The sequence below is a fragment of the Panthera leo genome, chromosome B3, assembly GCF_018350215.1.
Source record: "Panthera leo isolate Ple1 chromosome B3, P.leo_Ple1_pat1.1, whole genome shotgun sequence".
In the NCBI taxonomy this organism is placed as follows: domain Eukaryota; kingdom Metazoa; phylum Chordata; class Mammalia; order Carnivora; family Felidae; genus Panthera; species Panthera leo.
In genome coordinates, this window is record NC_056684.1 from 106,962,082 (window position 1) to 106,986,811 (window position 24,730).

A 24,730-nucleotide genomic window follows, 5' to 3' on the forward strand; every position below is an offset into this window, starting at 1 on the left:
CCAATCCAGAATACCACATGGCATTTTGCTCCTTGAATTGTTAAAGCATATTTATCAGAGCAAAGTAGACAGGATATAGTATGGTTTAGTGGAAAAAATGTGGACTTGGGGATCAGCTAGCTAGACATAGGTTTAATCCCAGTTCTGCCATTTATTAGCGACTTGAGTATGAAAAGTGCCTGGGATTGTTGTGAGGATTAAATGAGATAAGATGTGCCGTAAAGCAACTGGCATGTAATTAATCTCTGCTAAATGTTTGTTATCTTCTTCCTGATAGTGCAAAGTAGTAAACTTTTCAGTTTTATGTATCTAGTGAAAATTAATTTGACTATATTATAGGGCGATCCAAGGTCAGGTCATAGGAATCTTCTTCAGGCTTATTATCGACTAAATATAGTTCATTTATTTGGAAAACTATGTATTGGGTTTTTGCATGTCTTCTGAGTATGTCCTTTGCTTCCAGAGCACCAAGTGCGATAGATTATGTAGAAGCAGCAGTGGCCCTTATGAATTTGCAGCCTATAGCTGCATTGGTATTCTATAGCTCCAGGAGGAGATTCCTGTAGAACCAGAAGTGAAATGGAACACCGGGCTCTGGATTCTTTTAGCAGGCTAAGCCCCAGGCTCATTCTGGCAGCAATTCAAAGTGGGACCGGAAGTCCTGGACTCAAACTTTGGAATGGAACACCAGACTTTAGGGTGTATGGAGTTCATCTCAGAGCCCTGGTTTCAAATGATTTGTAAAATTGATGAATACTTCTACTTCCTTTGTCTGCCATGCTGTAAACACTGAGTCTGCAGTACTGATGTGCAGCCTAAAGCAGTGTTGTGATTTGGGAAAACAATTGAGGCTGGGCTTGTGTGAAGGTGAAAACCAACCTGCTTGTTTCCGTATCTTTGCCTTCCTGCCTGAAGGTAGTGATGAGAGCATATGGAAATCTTTTGCCATTTTAGTCTATTGAAGAAAATCTGGCTCAGCACAAAATTTTACACTTTGCTTAAATATATTTTATGGTGTTGCCACCAAGAGCAGAGATGTTCTTTTTCAAGGCTGACTTTGGCCACCTTGATAGGCGGATAAAGGGAAGGCCTACATAACTGTGTTTTGGTAGGTTCTTCCTGTTTCCAAAGCTTATGTACTGGTACTGTTGAGGAACTAGGTTGCAAAGTAATTTCCCAGGTACCAGAGGTGTTCTATTGTTATTTAGTTATCAATGGTTGGTGATATGTAGTCAACATTTCTGAAGGATCATTCATTTGCCAAATATTTATGGAGTCCTGATTAATAACAGGTATTGCATTAGGTACTGAAGGATAGCAAGATGAATATATTGAGGTCTCTGACCCTGAGGAGCTTAAAATATGGTGGGAGAGATAAGACACATCCATTAGGAAATACAACAGAGAGTATGGGAGTGGTGAGGATAAAGAGACTAATTTTGGGAGGCCAAGGGCAACGGGGAATGGATTTTTAGCTGGGCCTTTAAGGACAAGAATTTTGAGAGGACAAGGATAGAGCTCACTAGAGGAAGATTGAATGAAATGAGTAAAGCATGGAGCCATGAAGGTATGTGGTATATTTCTGAATATATTGAGTAATTCAGCATGTCTGTGTTGTGGGGTTTATGTAAGTGTGTGGTGGGAGATTAGCTTAAAGGGCAGGTTGGAGATAGATTATGAAGGTCTTTGAATGGAACGCTCAGTTTGCAGTGGTGCTCACGGTGGTTTGTGTACACAGTAGTCCATGTGTAATATCATGGTCATGGTTGATTAGCCCAGGGATGGACACTCTCCCCAAACCAAAACATTCAGAATCCTCTTCTGGGGTTTTTCAAATTTTCATGAAGAAAAAAAGTTAAGGCTGGGAGAGGGAGCCTTGGATATAATGCTTGGGACTTAGTAACCAAGCTATCTGCCTGTGGAGGATGCAGATGAGCAGTAGGTAGGAGGGGACCTAGTGAGTCTCATGGGTGGTAGTGGAGGGAGAAGAGCCTGGCAGAGACTGAGTGAGTGCCAGGTTCTAGTCATCTCCCAGGTGTAGCAGCATTCTTGCCGTTTTTGTGGTGATATGGATTTCCCCGAGGAGCCAGAAAGGCCGCTTGGACTGGACTCAGCAGAAGGATGAATTTATTGGAACATAATATCAAACAACGTGAAAAACAGGAACGCAACTGGTTGTGCTTAGAGACCTGCTGTCTCATTTCACCTGCCTCTTTCAAGTTAGTCTTTCCAAGGGGCTTTCCCCAGAAAGTTGGAACCAGGGCTCCCCGTAGTTCTTAATTCACACTTTCTAGCCCTGTTAAAGAGGTTCTACTGTTTTCCCTTTACTGCCAGTTTGAAAAATATAAGGAGGATCTCTGGTTGTTCCAGTAAGGGTTATGTGTCAACCCCTAGGCCAGAGAGTCCGGATTGTGATTAGCAGGTACATTAAGAACCACTGAAGCCTGTGGGGGATGAGTTGTTTTCCATAAGAAGGGGGAGGGATGCTATCTTTAGTCTTGAGACAAAACCATAAATGTCCCCTAAGGATGGGGAAAGCCCAGCCTGGGTCCTTGGGGCTGGGAAAGAGGGTCTGCAAGAGAGAAACACTGCCCCAAGGAGGTAGAATCTACTGAGATGGGAATGCTAGAGGAAGAACAGATTTGGGAAGAGAAATAATGGGCCAGTTGGTCCACTGTTGGGATGCTGCTGTTTTTTTAAAAAAATATTTATTTATTTTTTGGGAGAGTGCAAGCGGGGGGGGGGGGTGCAGAGAGAGGGGAACAGAAGATCTGAAGCGGGCTCTGGGCTGACAGGCTGATGGCAGCTAGCCCGATGTGGGGCTCGAACTCCTGAACCGGGAGATCATGACCTGAGCCAAAGCCGGGCATTCAACCAGCTGGGCTACCCAGGTGCCTCATGGGATGCTGCTGTTTTAAGACATGTAGGAAACCTGATTGTTTAGTGGGTTTTACAAAGACTGAAGTTCCATTTGAATCAGAGTTCAGGTGCTGTCAGGGCTTTCTTTTTTTTTTTTTTTAACGTTTTATCCATTTTTGAGACAGAGAGAGAGCATGAACGGGGGAGGGGCAGAGAGAGAGGGAGACACAGAATCGGAAGCAGGCTCCAGGCTCTGAGCCATCAACCCAGAGCCTGACACGGGGCTCGAACCCATGGACCGCTAGATCGTGACCTGAGCTGAAGTCGGACGCTTAACCGACTGAGCCACCCAGGCGCCCCCAGGCTTTCCTCTTGAAAGCCTTCTGATCATTCTATGTTCATGGACCCCACGAGTAATAATGGTATACATTTCAGAGTTTCTATTATGTACGAGGCATTGTAGTAGTGCCTTCATATAAGTACCTGTCAGGTATTTTAATCATTACAGCAACCCTGTGAAGCGTATTGAGTGGAAGAAAGTAACTGAGGTAAGGGAGGATAAGAAATTTGGCTCAAAAACCAGTCTGATTTAAGCGAAGGCCAGGTTCTTCCCATTTCATTGCTTCTTTTAGATACTACTACTGATGAGAATACCTATAGTACTGTTAATAATGGCTAACAGTTATTGAGCTCTTATTCTGTGCTAAGTACTTTAAATGAGATATCTCATTTAATCTTTACGTTGTCCTCAATTTATGGTTGGAAAAACTGAGGCCTGAGGTCATGCAATTACAAAGTAATGAAGTCAGCACTTGAATCCAGCTCTCTTGAAGTCAGATGCCAAATCTATAAGCTCTACTTTCTACTGCCTCTAGCTTTGTGAGAATCATGCTCATCTGATAAGAGTTCCAAGTCAGCTGTTGCTACCATCCTTCTCTGATAGTAGTTTCCAACCTGGGAAGTGGATAAAGCTGGTAGCAATGTTTCCTTCCACAATCTTCAGTGCTTTCTTTGCCTTGATGTTAAGGTTTGGGCGAAAGGTAAACCAATTCACAAAGTGGTTGGGGGTCTCCTGTTCCAGGACATGATTAAAAGTGCCTTGTGGTAATAAACAATAATGCCAAATTAGTGGATGACTTCTCAATGTATTATTGCCTAAAATTTTTATTTGCTCACTGAACATATTCACTCTTTTACTGTAAGTTTCCTGTTCTATTAAAATATATTAAGATCCTAAAAGTTGTCTTTATTTTTAGAGAGCTTCACTGTGAGTCACATGACTGGTTTGGATGTGGTCTTTTTCAATAAGACAATAGCAGCATAAGCCTCCAGGTCAGCACAGCATTTGTATTGCCTATTTTAGTAAACTTATTTGATTAGCTCCTGTTAGTGAACAATGTTATGATCAAGCTGATGACATGATTTATTAGGTGAGTCCCTATGTCCATATACAAATATAAGCCCTGTGCTTATATATATATATATATGTAGTGCTATATATAAGCCCTGTGGTCTGCTGGTTCCCAGATGTCATATCTAGCTGTTTGTCAGGTTCCTCCTCTTGTAACCCATGGAAATCCTAACTGTATTACCACACTGAGTTTCATACTGAGTTCACTGTTTAAAACAGTGGGAGTTGGGAGGTGGCTGGCTGGCTTGGTAGGGCACACAACTCTTAATCTTGGGGTCCTGAGTTTGAGCCCCATGTTGGGAGTGGAGCCTACTTAAAAAAAAGTGGGAGGTGGAATGTTGCTTTTTATGTTTTTATTGAAAAGAGCAAAAGTGCTATCAAAAGTTAAACTTACCATGTGTGTATATAGCTAGTATTCATTGTATGGGTTAATTTGAAAAACTTTGCATGTCTACTTCTGATGGAATTTGGACCAGATTACAAGATGATGCTTGGCTTAAAATTTTTTCACAGTGAACTAGTATTTGATGCTCGTTTATTTATTCTTCACTCTACTTATTCAATAAATATCAACATATCCTTGTTATGGCAATGAACATGTGTCCCTTACAGAGGGAGGAGTTTATCTAATAGATCTGTTTATAGGCTTTCTTTGCAATCCTGATAAATGCAGTGAATGTGGTTTACAACTGCCAAAGAGATTCAGGCTCTCAGATCTTACAATTGCTGAAATACAGTGTATATGGTTGGGGTGTTGGGGTGGGGGGGGTGGATGTAAGAACCAGGTGACACCGGTTAAGCACACTCGACAGTCTTGAATTAAGTGACTCTGCAGAACAGATGCCAGAATTTAGTGAGAATCTGTAGTATTTAGGGTTGGTGTAGAGACTTTTGTTATAGGTAACTTTTTCAAACTTTTATTTGCGAACTTGTGCTTGCATGACTGTGCAAGTATAAAGGAGAATATAAAGCACAGGCTTTCAAATTATTCAAAAGAAAATGCTAGTCTGAATTATTGATTAGGTACACAGGGCATAAATCTTTGAAATCATGGTAATGCTTTCCAGACAGTACAAGGTGAAATCTATGTGCCTAATTGTGACACAGTTCCTTAAAAAAATACTTCTACATGCATGGAGATGGAGCTTTGTGTACAATTTGACATTTTAATAGTTCTTCCCCGAAATCTAGGATAGTGCACTGGCCTACGGAAGCTAAGACCAAGCCCCAGCTGCAGGACCGGAAAACTCGCGGCCGGAACGTTTGTGCTGCAGCGTCTCGCCCCGGCCGGTGCGCATTTGCAACGGGACCGTCCCAGCCAAGTGCCTGTTGGTAGGAACCCGCTTGGAGGAGGTTTGGGGTTGCTCTGGCTGTAGCTAAAGCAGGCGTCGGGGGAGAATCCACAGGAGGGAACCGCCATGGACGATCAGGGTTGCCCCCGGTGTAAGACCACTAAATACCGGAACCCCTCCTTGAAGCTGATGGTGAATGTGTGCGGGCACACTCTGTGAGTCGGGAGACCGTGGGTTCCATGGGGGTGAGACTCGCAGGGTGGGAGGAGAGAGCTGGGAAATGTCTGGTCTGGGCTCAGGGGAGAAAAGGGCGTCGTTCGTTTCAACACTGGGGAGGAAAATGGGAAAAGGTGACGTTGTTTCTGTAAATAGACGGTAGCCCCGAGCCGCGCTGGCCTGCTTTGGACTGCAGGTTCCCAGATGTAGTACCCAGCAGGTTGTCAGGTTTCCCCTTTCATAGCCGGGGTATTTCCAGGCTGTGTTGACAGCTGGGGTCCAGACATGCCGCTGGTTAAAAACTTGGGGGATTGGAGTGTTTAATTTTACGGAAATGTTTTTATTGAAAAGGGCGAAATTGCTATGAAAACAAAATTACTGTGAATATATACTTCTATTTATTATGTAAGGTAATATGAAAACCGTCTATAAACCATTTTGTCCTGATGGAGTTGGGTTAGATTCTCATCACTAAAAGGGAGTAAGTCTAGATTCTTGGCGGTTTTGGAGATGTAATGGTGGCTGGTATTTATTGAGTGCACATTATGTGCCAGGCAGTGTTCTAAGCGCTTTACCATGAATTGTCTCACTTCATTCCCAAACAGCCCCATGAGGTAAGTATTAGTATCCTTACCATTTCACAGGGAAGGAGACTGAGACTGCTCAAGGTCCTTATTAAGTGGGCCCTACTAGAATTGGAACACAGGATGTCTGACTCCAGAACGCCCATTTTGGGGGAGGGGAGGAGAAAGAAGGAGGTTAAGTTTGTTTATTTTGAAGAATAAGTGCAGGAATTGGTCAGCATGTTTCTTGCCACATTTTTATAGTCACATGTGATTCAGTAAACGTGGTTCTATAAAGCACTTGGGATTGAAGGTGGTGTATTATGGTGAGCATATATTCCTGTAGTTTCTCTGAGGTTTCTTAGAAATAAAAGGTGATGGGTAATCTACAGTGTGATAGACTAGGTCTTTGGGTAAGCATAAATTGCATGGTCAGTTGTAGTTATAATGATTATAATAAGGTTTGCTAATGTATTGGTACTTTTTTCTAATTAATTTTTTTGTTTATTTATATTTGAGAGAGAGAGACAGACGGAGAGACAGTGTGCAAGTGGGGGCGGAGCAGAGAGAGAGACAGAGACAGAATCTGAAGCAGGCTTCAGGCTCTGAGCTGTCAGCACAGAGCCCCACATGGGGTTTGAACTCCCAAACTGTAAGATCATGACCTGAGCCGAAGTCAGACACTTAGCTAACTGAACCACCCAGGCGCCCTGAGATGACTTATTTTTAATTAGAAATTGCTTTTGTGGTATCCTTAGTCCTTTTTGCTTTCTCATAAGAGTTAAGAATTGTCTAAGTTATTAAGGTGCCTGGCTGGCTCAGTCAGTAGAGTGTTACACTCTTGATCTTGGGGTTGTGAGCTTGAGCCCCATGTTGGGTGTAGAGATTACTTAAAAAATAAAATCTTTAAAAAATTAAGTTATTGTTTTATTTATTTTGGTTATTTGCTAATTTGTTAGGTATAGACCACATTTTATAGTTCTTTCTTGACTTGAAATATGAACAAAATGGATAAAAGAATATAGCGTATTGGATAAAAGAAGAAACTTATGATTTTGAATTTTTTACACAGTCCCTACAGGAACTGTGGCTTTGGGCAAATTACTAACACCTTGCACTCATTTTTCTTTTTTGTGAGAGACAGAGAGCACGTGTGTGCTTGCACACACACTCATGCTAGTGGGGGAGGGGCAACAGGAGAGAGAGAGAGAATCTTAAGAAGGCTCCATGCCCAGCTCAGAGCTGGAGTGGAGCCCGGCTGCAGGTTTTGATTCCAAGACTGGGAGATCATGACCTCAGTTGAAATCAAGAGTCTGTTGCTTAACCACCTGAGCCACCCAGGCACCCCTCATTTTTTTTACCTGAACAGTAGAGATAGTAGCACTACCTATATTACAGTGTTTGAGGATTAAATATATAAAATATTTGGAATTGTTTTGTAGAGTTTCTGTCTCTGTTGTCAAATATAGTATTTGTTTAATATATATTGGTTATATTATCATTATTGTGAGTAGTATGTGTGCTAAGCAGAGATGAAATTAAACAGGAGTCATTTGGGCTACTATGTAGGACTTGTACAATAATGATTATCTTTAAATGAATTTAAGAGACTATAAAATGTCAAAATAATAGCTTTAATTCTAATGATCTGTAATTTTCTTTTTTAAGATTTTATTTATTTTAACGTTTATTCGTTTTTTGAGAGAGAGAGAGAGAGAGAGAGAGAGACAGAATGCGAGTGGGGGAGGGGCAAAGAGAGAGGGAGACACAGAATCTGAAACAGGCTCCAGGCTCTGAGCTGTTTGCATAGAGCTCAACATGGGGGTTGAAGTCCCGGACCAAGAGATCATGACCTGAGCTGAAGTCTGATGCTTAACCAACTGAACCACCCAGGCACCCCTTTAAGATTTTATTTTTAAGTAGTATCTGCGCCCAATGTGGGCTTGAACTCATGACCCCCAGGTCAAGAGTTGCATGCTCTACCAACTGAGCCAGCCAGGTGCCTCTGTAATTTTTTTTTTTTAATGTTTATTTATTTTGAGAGAGAGAGGATGTGCCCTTGTGTGAGCAGGGGAGGGACAAAGAGAGAGGGAGAGAGAGAGAATCCCAAGCAGGTTCTGCTGCTGTCAACTCGGAGCCCGATACAGGGCTCAGTCTCATGAACTGTAAGATCATGACCTGAGCTAAAACCAAGAGTCAGACACTTAAATGACTGGGCCACTCAGGCACACCTTTGTAGTTTTCTTGATATGAACTTGTTATCATGTTCTTTCTTGGAAAATGGGATTTATATATTATATATATATATATATATATATATATATATATAATGTATATAAATTATATATATATAAATCCCACCTTTTAAAATATTCGTATATTGGATATCTTTTATAAATCAGTGTGTATATGTCTTCCTCTTTATTTTTAACAGTTGGATGGTAGTTCAATGTTCAGTTATACTATAATTGGTTTAACCAAAAAACACTTTTTTAAGTTTATGTGTTTTTAGTAATCTCTACACCCACTATGGGCTCAAACTCACAACCCTGAGATCAAGAGTCGCGTTCCCCCTCTGACCGAGTCAGCGAGGTGCCCCATTTAACCAAAATCTTTTTTTAAGTTTTTTTAAATGCTTTTTCATTTTTGAGAGACAGAGACAGAGTGAGAGTGGGGGGAGGGCAGAGAGGGAGGGAGACACAGAATTTGAAATAGGCTCCAGGTTCTTAGCTGTCAGCACAGAGCCCGATGGGGGGCTCGAACTCATGAACCGTGAGGTCATGACCTGAGCCGAAGTCAGACACCCAACCGACTGAGCCACCCAGTTGCCCCCCAGAATCTTTTTGATGAATATTTTATGTTTCTGTTTTTTCACTGGAGTGAACTTGGTAGCTAGCTAGCTAGCTCTTTGAGCACTTAGGCATATTCATAAGATATAACAGTCAAGCCATAGGGTAAATACCTAGTAGTGTAATTGTATGTGACTTTTAAGTTTTGTTAAATATTGCCCAGTTGTTCTCAAAAAAAGGTTGTATCAATTATACTCCCAACAACAATATGGTAATTCTTTTTGCCACAAATCTTTGCTGATATTGGGCATTATTATTTTTTTGATCTTGTTTTGATAAGTAATACAACATTATGGATTTTTTTTTTTTAATTTTTTTTCAACGTTTTTTTAAATTTATTTTTGGGACAGAGAGAGAGCATGAACGGGGGAGGGTCAGAGAGAGAGGGAGACACAGAATCGTTAACAGGCTCCAGGCTCTGAGCCATCAGCCCAGAGCCTGACGCGGGGCTCGAACTCACGGACCGCGAGATCGTGACCTGGCTGAAGTCGGACGCTTAACCGACTGCGCCACCCAGGCGCCCCACATTATGGATTTTGATGTGAAATACTTTTTTTAAATTAAAACATGTCTTTAAAAAAATTTATTTATTTTTGAGAGACAGAGTAAGAGTGGGCAGGGACAGAGAGAGAAGGAGACACAGAATCTGAAACAGGCTCGAGACTCAGCACAGAGCTCTATGTGGGGCTCAAACCTTGAGATTGTGACCTGCCCTCACAGTTTCCAAGGGGCAGGAATCTGAGAGTGACTTTAGCTGAGTGATTCTGTCCCATAGTCTCTTCAGAGGTTTGCTCAGGCTGTTGCCTGAGACTGAATATCTTTTTCCAAGGTTACTCATGTGGCTCTTGGCAGGAGGGTTCATTTTCTTCCCGTGGACCCTCCATAGGGTACTCATGATGTGGGTTTTCCCAGAGTTTGTGATGAGAGAGGGAGAGAACCAGAAGCCCAGAACTTTCTATGATCTAATCACAGACATGACATTACTATTATTGTGCTGTTTTATTTGTTAATACTGAGCAGCCCTGTTACAATGTGGAAGAGTACGCACAAGAGTGTGAATACTATCAGGTAGGGATTACTGGGCCACCTTGATGCTGGCTATCACATGATTTTATATTTGTTCATGTCCTCAAGTTGGCAAAGGCATTTGAGGAGGCAAGAGAGTGAGTAGCAGTAGTGATACGCAAAAGATAAGGAGTATAGGATTATGATAAGATTAATTAGGACTGCTGTTTATGGGAAAAAATACAGAAGCAGAAAGAAATGAAAACATAATGAAAAATTCTTCCTCTCTTAATTGCTAGTAACTGAAGAAGCATATTCCCTTTTGTATCAATTCAATCCAGCAAACACTCAAATGGATTGATTACATGCACATTAAAGATGATTGGATTCCATGTTTGTTGTTTTCCAGTTGAAGGATGAGCTTTGTTTTAATTAAAGAAAAGGAGAATTGTTTTCTTTTTTCAGGACCACCTGTTTCTTTAAGAAACAGGTCTTTCGTAGAATTCTTTCATAGAATTCTGGAGGCATATTGAATTCGATGGATTCAGTTATATTAACTAAGTTTTTAATAATTTAATTTTTTTAAAGTTTATTTTTTAAATTTTATTTTTTTTAAATGCTTATTTTTGAGAGAGAGAGAGAGAGAGAGAGAGAGAGAGAGAGAGAGAATGAGTGGGGGAGGGGCAGAGAGAGAGGGGAATCCAGAGGATCCAAAGCGGGCTCTATGCTGACAGCAGCGAGCCTGATGTGGGGTTTGAACTCACAAACCCTGAGATTATGACTGGGCTGAAGTCGGACACTCAACTGACTGAGCCACCCAGGTGCCCCTTATTTATTTATTTTGGGTGGGGGGCAGAGAGAGGGAGTGACAGAATTCCAAGCAGGCTTCATACTGTCAGTGTAGAGCTGATGTGAGGCTCGAACCCACAAACCATGAGATCGTGGTTTGAGCCAAATCAAGAGTCAGACACTTAACTGACTGAGTCACACAGGCACCTGTTAATGATTTAATTTTAATCCCAACCTTTCTTGGCAAACTTGTTTGTGGAAGCTTTACATGTATTTGATTTTACTAAATCTGCTTTTTTCATTTTAAACATGCATAAGACACAAAGTAGTAGAATAAAGGAACATGTCCTGATATATGAAAGTCAGTATTTTGTCACATTTACTTAAGATCTTTCTCTCTGTGTCTCTTTGCTTTTTTTTCTATTTCTATTCTCACTGATGATACTGGGTAGTTTGTCCTGAAGAGTTACTACTGTGAATTTTGCTGATTGCGTCGCTGTGGTATTGTTTAATGTGTTCCTCTATATTTTCTGTAAATTATTAGTTACATTTAGAAGCTTTATCAGATTAGGGTTGAATTTATTTATTGTTGGAAAGAATGATTAATAAGTGGTGTTAATGTATTTGTTTTAACTGATATTCTGGGCTTATCCAGTACTTTTATGCAAATTATGAAACAGTGCCTCCTTAGGGCAGGCAAATTAGGAAAAGGCACTCATTCTAGGTAAAAGAATTTGAAAAAAGAGACTTTCTAAGTATTGTTAATTTCTAATTTTATTCTGTTGTGGTACGAGAACATACTCTATTAATAATTTTAATCTTTTGAAATTTTCTGAGAACTTATTTAATGGTCTATTTTTGTGAGCAATCAATGTACATTTGTAAAGAATGTTCGGGGTGCCTGGGTGGCTCAGGCGGATGGGTGTGGATGGGTGTCGGACTTCAGCTCAGGTCATAATCTTGAATTTCATGGGTTCGGCCCATGTCGGGCTCGCTGCTGTCAGCTCAGAGCCTGGAGCCTACTTAGGATTCTGTGTCTCCCTCTTTCTCTGCCCCTCCCCTGCTTGTGCGCAGGAGCTCTCTCTCCCTCCACCCCTCTCTCAAAAAAAAAAAAAAAAAAAAAAAAAAAAAGAATGTTCTGTGGCTGTCAGGGGTAGTGTGTTATAAATGTCAATTAGATCAGCTTGGTTGGTAGTGTTACTCAGATCTTCTATATTACAAATTTATTTTATCTACTCATTTTATCAATTACTCCAACTACATGGTGGATTTGTCGGTTTGACCTTTTAGATTTGTTATGCTTCATGTATTTTGTAGCTCTCTTATTAGGTACATAGGTACCTATGTCTTCTTGATGAATTTCTCCTTTTGTCATTATGAATTGTCTCACCTATGTCTTCTTGATGAATATCTCCTTTTGTCATTATGAATTGTCTCACCTATGTCTTCTTGATGAATATCTCCTTTTGTCATTATGAATTGTCTCTTGTAGTACTCTTTGTCCTGAAGTTTTTGTCTGAATTAATATAGTCATGTCAGCTTTCTTATGCTGTTTGATGGTATATCTTTTTCTATCCCTTTGCCTTCAACCAATGTATGTCTTATATTAGTAGATACTTATGTCTTCCTTTTTTACCTGGCCCAACAATTTCTTTTAAAATTTTTTAAAAATTTTATTTTAAGTAGGCTCCATACCCAATTTGGGGCTTGAACTCGTGACCCTGAGATCAAGAGTCACATGCTGTACTGACTGAGCCAGCCAGGCGCCCTCCTGGCCCACCAATTTCTGCCTTTTGTTGGTGTATTTGTCCCTTTATATTTAATGTAATTATTGAGCTCATTGGGCTTAAGTCTACTTGTTTTCCATTTGTCTCTTTCGTTTTTTGTTCAAGTTCCTTTCTTGCCTTATTTGGACTAATTGGATATTTTATTTTATTTTATTTTAGAGAGAGAATGTGCAAACAGGGGAGAGTGGCAGAGAGATATGAGAGAGAGAGAGAGAGAAAGAGAGAGAGAGAGAGAAAGAGAGAGAGAGAATCTCAAACTGGCTCCATGCTCAGTGCAGAGCCTGATGTAGGGCTCAATCCCAGAACCCTGGGATCATGACCTGAACTGGAATCAACAGTCAGATGCTCAACCAACTGAGCCACCCAGATACCCCACTAATTGGATATTTTAAAGTATTGGCCTATTAGCAATAGCTCTTTATTGTTATTTTAATATTTTTAATAGTTTTTGAATGGTTTCTTTAGGTATAACAATGTATATCTTTATCAAAATCTGTTTAGGGTCAACATCTGATATTCCCATTTTTCACTTCCCATTTCATACCTCACAAATGTGAACAATATAATTCCATTTACTCACCCATCTCATCTTTTATGCTGTTGATGTATCTTTTACTCTTATATGTGATTCAGTATTGTTATTTTTACTTTAAACAGTTAGTTGTCTTTAAGGAAAAGTGGAAAATTGAAAGAGTCTTTAAAAACACCTTTATTGAGATGTAATTCACATATCATAAAATTCACCCATTTTAAGTGTAGAGTTCAATGGCTTCAAGTTTATTCTCAGAGATGTGCTCGCTTGCATTACCATAATCAACTTTAGAACATTTTTGTCACTTCACAAAGAAACCTGTCATCACTTAACCATCACTTTCCAAACATTCCCTTTCCCATATTGCCCCTCTAGCCCTAGGCAACCACTAATCTTACTTTCTATCTCTATAGATTTCCTGTTCTGGGCATTTTGCATAAATGAGATCATTCAATATATGGTCCTCTGTGATTGGCTTTTACTCAGAATAATATTTTTATGGTTCATCCATGTTGTAGCATGTATCAGGACTTCATTTCTTTTTGTTACTGAATAGTATTCCATTGTATGGCTATATCACATTTTATTTATCCATTCATTTGTTGATGGACATTTGGGTTGTTTTCACTTTTCAGCTATTATGAATAATGCTGCTATGAATATTCATGTACAAGTTTTTGTATGGACAAATGATTTTGTTCCTCTCAGCTGTGTACTTAAGAGTATAATTTTTGGATCATGTGATAACCCTATGTTTAACCATTTGAGGAACTGTAAGACTGTTTTCCAAAGTGGTGCACATTTTACATTCCCACTAGCAGTATATGAAGGTTCAGTTTCTCTACCTCTTTTGGCAGCACCTGTTATTTATCTTTTTTGAATTAGAGTCGTCCTAGTGGGTATTAAGTGGTGAAATCGTGCTTTATGTTCACCTTCTTATATACTATATTTGGTGTCCTTCTTCGCTTTTTTTTTTCTTTTTAGTTTTTTAAAATTTTATTACAGACGGGGGGAGGGGCAGAGAGAGAGGGAGACAGAATCTGAAGCCAGCTCCAGGCTCCTAGCTTCAGCACAGAGCCCAACATGGGGCTTGAACTCATAAACTTCAAGAACATGACCTGAGTCGAAGTTGGATGCTTAACTGACTGAGCCACCCAGGTGCCCCTTTTCTTTCCTTTGGATTATATTTTACAATTGTTGTGATTTTATTTTGCCTAGAGAATTTTCTTTAGTATTTCTTGTAGTGCAGGTCTCTTGGTGAATGATTCTCCCAGATTTTGTTTATCTGAAAGTGTTTTTATTTTGCTTAACTGTGTGAAGGATATTTTTGCTGAATATGAAATTATAGGTTGGCATTTCACCACTTGAAAGATATCAGTGTTTTCTGATCTCCATTGTTTGTGATGAGAAGTTAGCTGTTACTCATATCTTTGGTTCCCTTTACACAAAAATCTTTTGGGGCTGCTTTTAAGATTAAAAGAAATTTCTTTTTTAAAATGTTTATTTTTGAAAGAGAGAGCGCGAGAAAGCGCGTGAACGCATGAGTGGGGGCGGGGCAGAGAGAGAGGGAGACGTAGAATCCTTAGCAGGCTCCAGGCTGTGAGCTGTCAGCACACAGCCTGACACAGGGCTTGAACTCATGAACCGTGAGATCATGACCTGAGCCGAAGTTGGATGCTTAACTGACTGAGCCACCCAGGTGCCTCTGCTTTTAAGATTTTTCTCTTTAATTTTGGTTTCTGGCAGTTTGAGTATGTTCTAGATATGGGTTTTCTTTGTATTCATCCTAGTTGAGGTTTGCTGAGCTTAGATCTGTAAGTCATTGTTTTTCTTCCTATTGGAAATTTCAGTGATTCTTTCTGCACTTTTTACACTTTGTTCTTATTTTGGAACTCCAGTTACATGTGTGTTAGACTCTTTGATATAATGTAAGTCCCTGTAGTACGACTTATTTTTCTTCAGTCTTTTTTCTCTCTGTTCTTTAGATCAGTTACTTCTATTGATTTATCTTCAATCCCATATGCTATTTCCACTCTTTTGGTAAGCTCATTCAGTATATTTTCGTTATTGCACTTTTTATTCTACAGTTTTTATCTTGTTCTTTTTTATAGTTTTCATTTCTTTTAGAATTCCTATCTGTGCATGCATTAAGACTATCTTCATTTAGTTCTTTGAATGTATTTTCATTTAATTCTGGACATACTTTGTGTTAATTCTTTTAAAATATTTATAATATATGAGGTTTGCCTGGGTGGCCCAGTTGCTTAAGTGTCCAACTCTTGATTTCAGCTGAGGTCATAATCTTGCGGTTCGGGAGTTTGAGCCCCACATTGGACTCTGCACCAACACTCCAGAGCCTGTTTGGGATTCTCTCTCTCCCTCCCTGTGTGTGGCTCCCCCTGCCCATGCATGCACTCTTTCTTTCTCTAGTTAAATAAATAAACTTAAAAAAAATTTATAATAGATGATTTTAAGGTTTTTGTTTGCTAGATTCAACATCTTGGCTATTGTAGGATTGATTTCTATCAACTGTTCTTTTTGACTTTTTTCTTTTCATTCTTTTCTCTATTTTGGCACATTTAGTACTTTTTTCAGTTGTAAACTAGATCATGTAGATGTTACATTTTAGAGATCCTGGAGTTTATCTTTCTCTGTGTGTGTGTATGTGAATTCTGCGGGCAATTCATTTGCTGGCTGATTACCTTGAACTTTGTAAGCTTGGTTTTAATATTTGCTAGAATGGAGCTGCAGCGAGCATGGTGTGTTTCCTTACTTTAGTGCGACTTAACTTCCAAAATTCTAATTCCTTGCAAAATTTGTTCGGTCTTGATTTTAAGCTTTGTTAGGGGAGTCTAAGAATAAGTCCTATTCTAGGATGTGATACTTACTCTTAGTTGTGGCCTTTTTGGTATCTTAGCTGGATGTCTAACGTGTTAATAAGTTGTAATGTGGTGTCTCTACTCTGGCTGGGTGGGAACTTCAAAGTGTATCCACCACTCTTAACTGCCCTCTATCCCTCTTTCATCTACCGTCTTTTAAGCCTTGATTGGTTTTGCCCTGCACATGTGCAGTCTGCTTTTTTGGTCAAGAATTCATGGAGGTTTCCTACAGACTTCTGAACCTTCTGCTTTGCATTTTTCAGCTATATCAAGTGCACTGAATTCTGATCTCTGACTCCTCAGTCTAGCACAACTACTGTGCCCTTCTCAAACTTGTTGAGAATGGCCAAGGGAATTGTGTCAGGTAGAAAACTGAGGCAATTGTAGGCTCACCTTGTGAGTTACCCGTTTCTGGAGATTATAGTCTTTGTGTAGTCTATTGTCTAATGCCTGCAAACAGGTGTCTCAAACATTTGTTTGTTTTATGGTTTCTCATGGTGGGAATGCTAGTCTGGCATCAGTTACTACATTATGTTTTTAAGAAAAAGCTGGCCTTACTATATTGTTGAGTCATTTACTTCCTGTAGTCTCAGTTCTGTGTGTACGTGTCTATTTTCTTACCTCAAAACTGACAATTGCTTGTTCCTCTTTAGCATTTCTTTTGCAGTTTCTCATTTTTTTGTTACTTCAGTTTCTTCCCTAATACTTTCTAGACATTCCCCCCTTTTTTTAATGGAATGTTTTCAAGTTGATTAGAATATAATGTTGCAGAACAGCTCTAGAGAATTAATGTCTCATATGTTCTGAATGGTAATTACAATGAATATCTCAAGATCATTCTCCTAATGGAGATGGTTTTTGCTTTCACTACATATATGAGTTGGTGTTCTGTGTATTTTCATAATCCAGATCTATTGAGTAACAGAAAGAATATTGAATCACAAGTTAGAAAATCTAGGTTCTAGTCTTGAATTGTTCATTTGTTTGGGATATTAATTTTTAATCCCTCTTTAATTTCTTAAAATTTGGGTAATTTAGTTAATAGTTTTGGTCTTTTCTTTGAGTTTACACCTTTTTTGGGCGGGAAGGGGCAGAGAGGGAGGGAGAGAATCCCAAGCAGGCTACACACCCAGTGCATAGATCTCATGACGATGAGATCATGACTTGAGCTGAAACCAAGATTCAGACACTCAACTGACTGAGCTACCCAAGCCCCCGGTTTGCAATCTTTCTTATACACTCAAAATTTCCAGGTTATTGATTCCCAGACTTAACCTCATCCTAAAAATCATCTTGGGTGTCGAGTTCAATTACAAATTTCTGGGCTCCGACATAGATCTCTGAGGGAGAGACTTTGTGTTTTATACTACCTATCAAGAGAGTCTTGTACTTAAGCAGTGTTGAAAAACTGTGTGTGAGTATACAACAGTGAGTATAGCAGACACGGTTACTACCCACATTAGTTTTATGGTGTTTGAGCTCTTCTGAGTCATTAAAAGGAAATTAGTTGTTTTTTCTTTACAAGAAACCAAAGGGAAGTTTAGAGTTATAAAAATATTCTTTGCAATTAAGGTGCGAAAGTCGGTATTACGCCATTTGTTAAACTATTTGTTGAAAAAGTGCTATTAAACAAACCTGAACTCCTGAAACCTAATTGTCAACATATTCCTGATGTAGGAAAAGGTTTTTGGGGAAGCAAATAATTTTGGTGGGTGTTTCCTAAACTTACAAATTTTTGCAAGATTAGCATGAAGGGAACAAAAAAGTTTACATGGTTCAAAATGCATAAATGTTTTTGTGAAGCAGCCACTAAAGAGGAAAGATCTAAGTATTAGTCCCATTAGGAAAGTGGAATGTGATGTCTGATTTGGCTGTCATGTTGAACACGGCAGCTTGTGTAAAAGTACGTGCCTCAAAATGCTGTTTGTTTTGTCAAAAGAATTGATAGGAGTTGGCAAACTCAGTTAATTTGAAATCAGAAGGAGCCTAGCAGTCATCTTTTTAGTTTTGTTCTACACTTGTCCCTTTTTTCTTTTTTTAACAGATGGGAAAACTGAAGCCTATGTAAGGTTAAATGGTTGCATTTCCCACCTGGCCAGCTCTACTTTTTTGTGTCTGTGTAAATCCCGGTTAGGAATTATTCAATTAAATTTTGATCACATTTGCCAAATAAATTTCTTATTAATGTAATGCAACCAGATTGCAACTCAAACCCTTTTAAAATATGAAAATACTACAATACTATCAAAATCTGTTTGATACACTTAGAACAATTTTCTTTTTATATTTTTAGTTGCCAGGATGCTAGCATTAAAAAAAAAAACAAACAAAAAAATTTAAATATTCAATAATGATTTTTTTACCAATTCTGTATTTGTCATATCACTTTATTTGATAATGTATAAACAGTGTCATAGTATTTGGCTTTTGAGGTATACACATGCAAATTAGGAAGACTAAATGTATTATTTATACAATGAAGTGATTTGGAGGGTAACTAGTTTTATAGTATTTTACTTTGCAAACTTCATTTTTTAATTTGTTTCAAAAATATACACCTGGGGGCGCCTGGGTGGCGCAGTCGGTTAAGCGTCCGACTTCAGCCAGGTCACGATCTCGCGGTCCGTGAGTTCGAGCCCCGCGTCAGGCTCTGGGCTGATGGCTCGGAGCCTGGAGCCTGTTTCCGATTCTGTGTCTCCCTCTCTCTCTGCCCCTCCCCCGTTCATGCTCTGTCTCTCTCTGTCCCAAAAATAAATAAAAAATGTTGGAAAAAAAAATTAAAAAAAAAAAATATATATACACCTGTATAAACAAATAAGTATATTCCCTACAAAAAGACAAGAAAATGTAATATTTAATGGACCTCATTAGAAATGTTTTGAAGAATTAGGTTTTCTTTCTTCAACGTTTTTTTTTTTTTTTTTTTTTTTTTTTTTTATTTATTTTTGGGACAGAGAGAGACAGAGCATGAACGGGGGAGGGGCAGAGAGAGAGGGAGACACAGAATCGGAAACAGGGTCCAGGCTCTGAGCCATCAGCCCAGAGCCTGACGCGGGGCTCGAACTCACGGACCGCGAGATCGTGACCTGGCTGAAGTCGGACGCTTAACCGACTGCGCCACCCAGGCGCCCCAAGAATTAGGTTTTCTTTCATTCACTGTTAGAATATGTAAAAAAAACAGAATTTTGAGATGAAGAAAAGTGGTTGTGTACCTCATTCAATTTTCTTTAGAACACAAATATGATAGTGGCTATATCATTGAAAATTAATGAAGCCTCCATCAATATGGTGCAGTGCCTCTGCATCACTGATTTATATATATTTAATGAGTCTGCTATTCTAATTTCAGGTAACCGAAGCAAACTGCATCTAGCACTAACTCTGATTTACTTACAAACAATTCATTCCATTAAAATATAAATGTCTTGAAATCTACCAATGTTAAGTATAATTTCTTCATAAATAATTCCACAGTGTTTACTTTCAGGGTATAACTAAGTTGTCTCTAAAGAGAGCATCATTTTTTATGACTGCTTCGGATAATGTTACCAAAACATGTTTTATTTGATCTTATTTCTTGTTACTGATCTGTGGAGTTGGAATAGAAAATATGGGAGAAAAAACTTAAAAAGTAGTAGAATTGTGGTGTGACATGGCAAATGTTATATTTTTGAGATCTATCGGAGGATACATGAGGAACATTTTAAGGGTATATTTTTATATTTGACATTAGGAATATAACTTTTAATATTTGCTTTTATTTTCAGTCTTATTTTAAAATGTGTATTTTGTTTATTGAAAAGATAATATTAAAAAACATTTCTAAAAAAATTGAAAACATTTCTGACAACAGAAAAATTGTATATAATATTTTTACAGAGCATTTATTTTAATTTTTACTTTTTGATTCTTGGGAGTGATTCTAGTTAGAAGTCAATTTTATAGTCTGTGGCCATACCACCCTGAATGTGCTCGATCTCATCTGATCTCAGAAGCTGAGCAGGGTCGAGCTTGGTTAGTACTTGGATAGGAGAAATCAATTTTATATAATGTGTGATTTTTATGGGACTGGAATTTGCTGAGCTACATATTACTTTATTAAAAAAAATGCTCCTGTTGCCAATTGAATATATAATATCATACAGTTTAATAAAATATTGTGTTAGCAGTAAAGATTCTTTATCCATATTTGTTCAATGCCCAGTCAGATCATAGTAAAGGGAATGAGTTTTTTTTAGAAAGCTGAGGTTGGTAAACAAAATTTTGAAGACAAAATTCTTACTTTTTAGGTAGTTTAAATATATTTCTAAGACCTAAAATTAATATGTTGCAGTAATTGCCTCTGCCTTATTTGTATTGAATGTCTTATTTCTCATAATTGTATTCGGTATATCATTAATATTTAATTCCTTATGGAGGTTGATTGCAGCAAGCAATCTATGTAATGTGTTGCAACTAAATGCAAGAACATACAATTTAAAGTAGGAATGGTGTCAATAATAATAAATTGCTATAGCTAGTATATGTTTAGTGTTTATAATTCCCCCTTGGGAAATACACTATTTGTGTCTCCTGTTTGCTTTATGTATTTGGGTTTATATTATTTGGAATTAGAATAGAAACTAACATGTTATATGCTGAAGTTAGAATGTAACAAACTAGGAATTACTGAAATCATATAGACCAAGTGGATTGATTAGTAAAATACCTCACAGAGGACAATTACATATACTTAAGTAAACACTACCATGGTGTTTTTGTTTTTGTTTTTGTTTTTTTTCTGTCAAAAGCAAGAGCCAGAAATAAGCTTGTGCTTTTTGACTATATTCTGTTTATTAACACTGTTCCCAATTGCTGTGTTCTTTTATGGGTTTTTGGTTTCTACATTTTGCTTACCTAGAGATTTTTGGTGCAGTGGTTAAAAGCATCAACTTTGGGATCAAAGAAATTTGAGTTAAATCCTTGGGCTACCACTTAATAGTGACCTGCAGCAAAGGCTTTTTTGACTCCTAGATTCCTAAATCTTTAAAATGGTGATAAAAATAATACTGCCTGTTTTACAGGCTTGTTGTGAAGGTTAAAGAAATGGCAACTTGTTCAAAGTTTGCTTGGCATATTTGCCTGGCATATAGCAGCTAATATATAATATGAGTGGTAATGTCAGTCTTAATGGTTGTGTAATGTTTCTGAAAAATTATAAAATAGTTGGAAATAGAGAATCCTAAGTGTGCTGAGGGTACTGTTCAAGTATAATTACAGCTAGCAGTTTATGTGCATATGTATTTACTTTTTTGAAGATTAAACACAAACACAGATTGTGCTGTATGAATTTCTCTGCCACTTAGTTCATTCATTTATCAATATATTTTGGATAATTTACGTTTGAGCATATAAATATAAGTCATTGTTTTTTTCATGGTTGCAGAGTATTCCATCTTTTGAGAATGCATTAATCTATTTAGCCTGTCATATATTAATGGAAGTTTTGGTTGTTTTTGGATATTTAATATAGTTTTTCAGTGCACATCCTATCTTTGTGTAAATGCAAGTATATCTATAGGATAAATTAAAATTTTTTTAATGTTTATTTACTTTTGAGAGAGAGAGAGCACAAGCGGAGGAGGGACAGAAAGAGAGAGAGGGAGACACAGAATCCGAAGCAGGCTCTAAGCTGTCAGCACAGATCCCAATGCAGGGTCCAAACCCACAAACCACGAGATCATGACTTGAGCTGAAGTCAGACACTTAACTGACTGAGCCACCCAGGCGCCCTGTAGGATAAATTTCTAACAGCAAAATGTGTATTTAAAAATAAAAAAAACTTTTTTCTAACATTTATTTATTTTTTGAGAGACAGAGAGAAACAGAGCACGAGGGACCTGAACTCATGAACTGCAGAGGGAGGGAGTCACAGAATCTGAAGCGGGCTCCAAGCTCTGAGCTGTCAGCACAGAGCCTGACGTGGGGCTCCAACCTACAAACTATGAGATCATGACCTGAGCTAAAGTCAGACGCTTAACTGATTGAGCCACCCAGATGCTCCATAATGTGTATTTATAGTTTTAATAGACATTACCAATTTTTTCTTTTTTCAACTTTATTGAGATAGAATTGACATTCATTAAACTGCACATAATTTAATCAGCGTTGACATGTTAATAGACCCATAAAGTGATCACTACAATTAAGATAACAAATAGTTCTGTCATACCCAAATTTCCTTATGCCTTTTTGTAATCTATTCTTCCCTCTACTCCCATACCCAAGCAACAACAGTTTTGCTTTTCCTTATAGAGTAGTTTGCATTTGCTATTATTTTACATAAAATCATATAGGCTGCTTTTTGTTTTGTTTTTTTTTTTTTGGTTTGTCTTGGCTTCTTTGACTCCATTATTCTGAGATTCGTCTATTTTGTTGTGTCTGTCAGTGGTTCATTCCTCTTTATTACCGAATGGTGTTCTGTTGTATAGATATACTAGTTTGTACTAGTTAATTGACAGTTGGCTTGTTTGTGATTGTTAGTATTACAAAAGAGCTGCTATGGAGAATTTTCATGTAAAAGTCTTTGCATGGACATTTTTTTTAAATTAAAAAAATTAAATTTTTTTAATGTTTATTTTTGAGAGAGAGAAAGAGAGAGTGAGCACGAGTAGGGGAGGGGCAGAGAGAGGGAGATACAGAATCTGAAGCAGGCTCCAGTGTCTGAGCTGTCTGTACAGAGCCAGATGCGGGCTTGAACTCATGGACTGCGAAATCATGACCTGAGCTGAAGTTGGACACTTGACTGAGCCACCCAGATACTTCTGAACATGTCTTTTTGTTTCTCTTGGGAAAATACCTAGGAGTGGCATGTCTGGGTTATGTGGTAGTTGTAGTTTAACTTTTAAAGTTTTATAGTTTTAGATTTACATTTAGATCTGTGATCCATTTGAAGTTAACTTTTTTGTATGGTGTGAGGTAAGAGGGTTCTCTTTTTGAGTGTTATTATTATTATTTTTTTCCCTGCAAGGATATCTAGGGGATCTAGCACTATTTTTTGAAATGCCTTTCCTTTTTCATTGGATTGCCTTGGCATTTTTGTCAAAAATCAATTGACTAAGTAACTATGGATCTGTTTCTGAACCCTCTGTTCTGTTCCATTGACTTATAACTATCTTTGCCAGTACAGCCAAACTGTTTTAATTACTGTAGCTTTATGGTAAGTCTTGGGAAGTGTAAGTCCTTCAACTTTTTTTTTTTTAAATTAGTTTTGAAGTTTATTTATTTATTTCAGAAGAGAGCATGAACAGGGGAGGTAAAGAGAGAGAGAGGGAGAGAGAGGATTCCAAGCAGGCTAAGCACTGTCACACAGAGCCTGATGCAGGGCCTGAACTCATGAACTGTGAGATCATGACCTGAGCTGAAATCAAGAGTCAGATGCTTAACCGACTGAGCTACCCAGGCACCCTCAACTTTGTTTTTACTTTAAAAATTGCTTTGGTTATTTTAGGTCCTTTACAATTCTATATAGATTTTAGAATCAATTTGTCAACTTTTGTATAAATGCCTGTTGGATTTGGGTTGCTTTAAATTTGGGGAGAATTGCCATCTTGACAATATTGAGTATTATAATCAATAAATATGATATATTTTTCATTTATTTAAGTCTTTAATTTCATTCAGTACTATTTCAGTCTTCTGACACCTCGAATGAAGCTGGAGGATCCACTTCTAAGCTTAATTTTGTGGCTTAGTTCTTTACTATTTGTTGGTTAGAGGTCTCAGTTCTTTCCTGTAAGGGCCTATCCTAAGGGTTTCTTCACTGTCCTTACAATGTGGTAGCTTTCTTTCCCTAGAGTGAATGATTCAAGAGAGAGAGGCAGAAGCCACAATGTCATAAACTAGCTTTGGAAGTCTGGCACTGCCATTTCTGCTGCATTCTATTTGAGTCCTAAGCACAGTCCATATTTAGGGTGGAGGGGAATTAGGCTTCACTTTGTGATAAGAGAAGTATCAAAGAATTTGTGGACATATGTACAACCACATTAACCATATATCTGTATGTTCATCACTGTTGTAGCCTAAATCCAACAGAGCTCCCAATGATTCTTGCCTCCTGATATTCATGCCTTTGTGCAATTTCTCTCCAAATGGTTATCAGAGTTGCTTGTGTTATGAATTGAATATGGCAGAAGTGATGGTTTGTCACTTCCAAGGCTAGGTCATAAAAAGACTCTGCAGCTTTCTCATGGACCATTTGCTCTTGGGAAGGACAGTTTCTGTGTTGTAAGCAGCCATATAGAAAGGCTCATGTGGTGAAGAATCAAGGCCTCTGACACCTGCCACATGAGTAAGCCCTCTTAGATTCTCTGGCCCCAGCCATGTCTTCAGATAATTGCAACCCTGGCTAATGTCTTGAGAAATAACCTGCTGCTGGATTCTTGACACTCAGAAACTGTATGAGATAATGTTTATTATTTTAAGCTGCTGAATTTGAAGGTATTTTGTTACACAGTAACAGATAACTAATAGCAATCACTTCACCTTTATTATAACAAAAGAGACATTA

At 38.3% G+C, this 24,730-nt stretch overlaps 1 protein-coding gene across 1 annotated transcript in view; it reads left to right on the forward strand.

Annotated features, from left to right (window-relative positions):
• Positions 1-5,481: 5,481 nt before the first annotated feature.
• The window catches only part of MNAT1 (MNAT1 component of CDK activating kinase), a 219,174-nt gene continuing 199,925 nt past the window's right edge, over positions 5,482-24,730 (forward strand). The window contains exon 1 of the mRNA XM_042943427.1: positions 5,482-5,777. Within this exon, the coding sequence (XP_042799361.1) occupies positions 5,689-5,777 (89 nt within the window). The 5' untranslated portion in view covers positions 5,482-5,688. The remainder of the gene's footprint in view (positions 5,778-24,730) is intronic.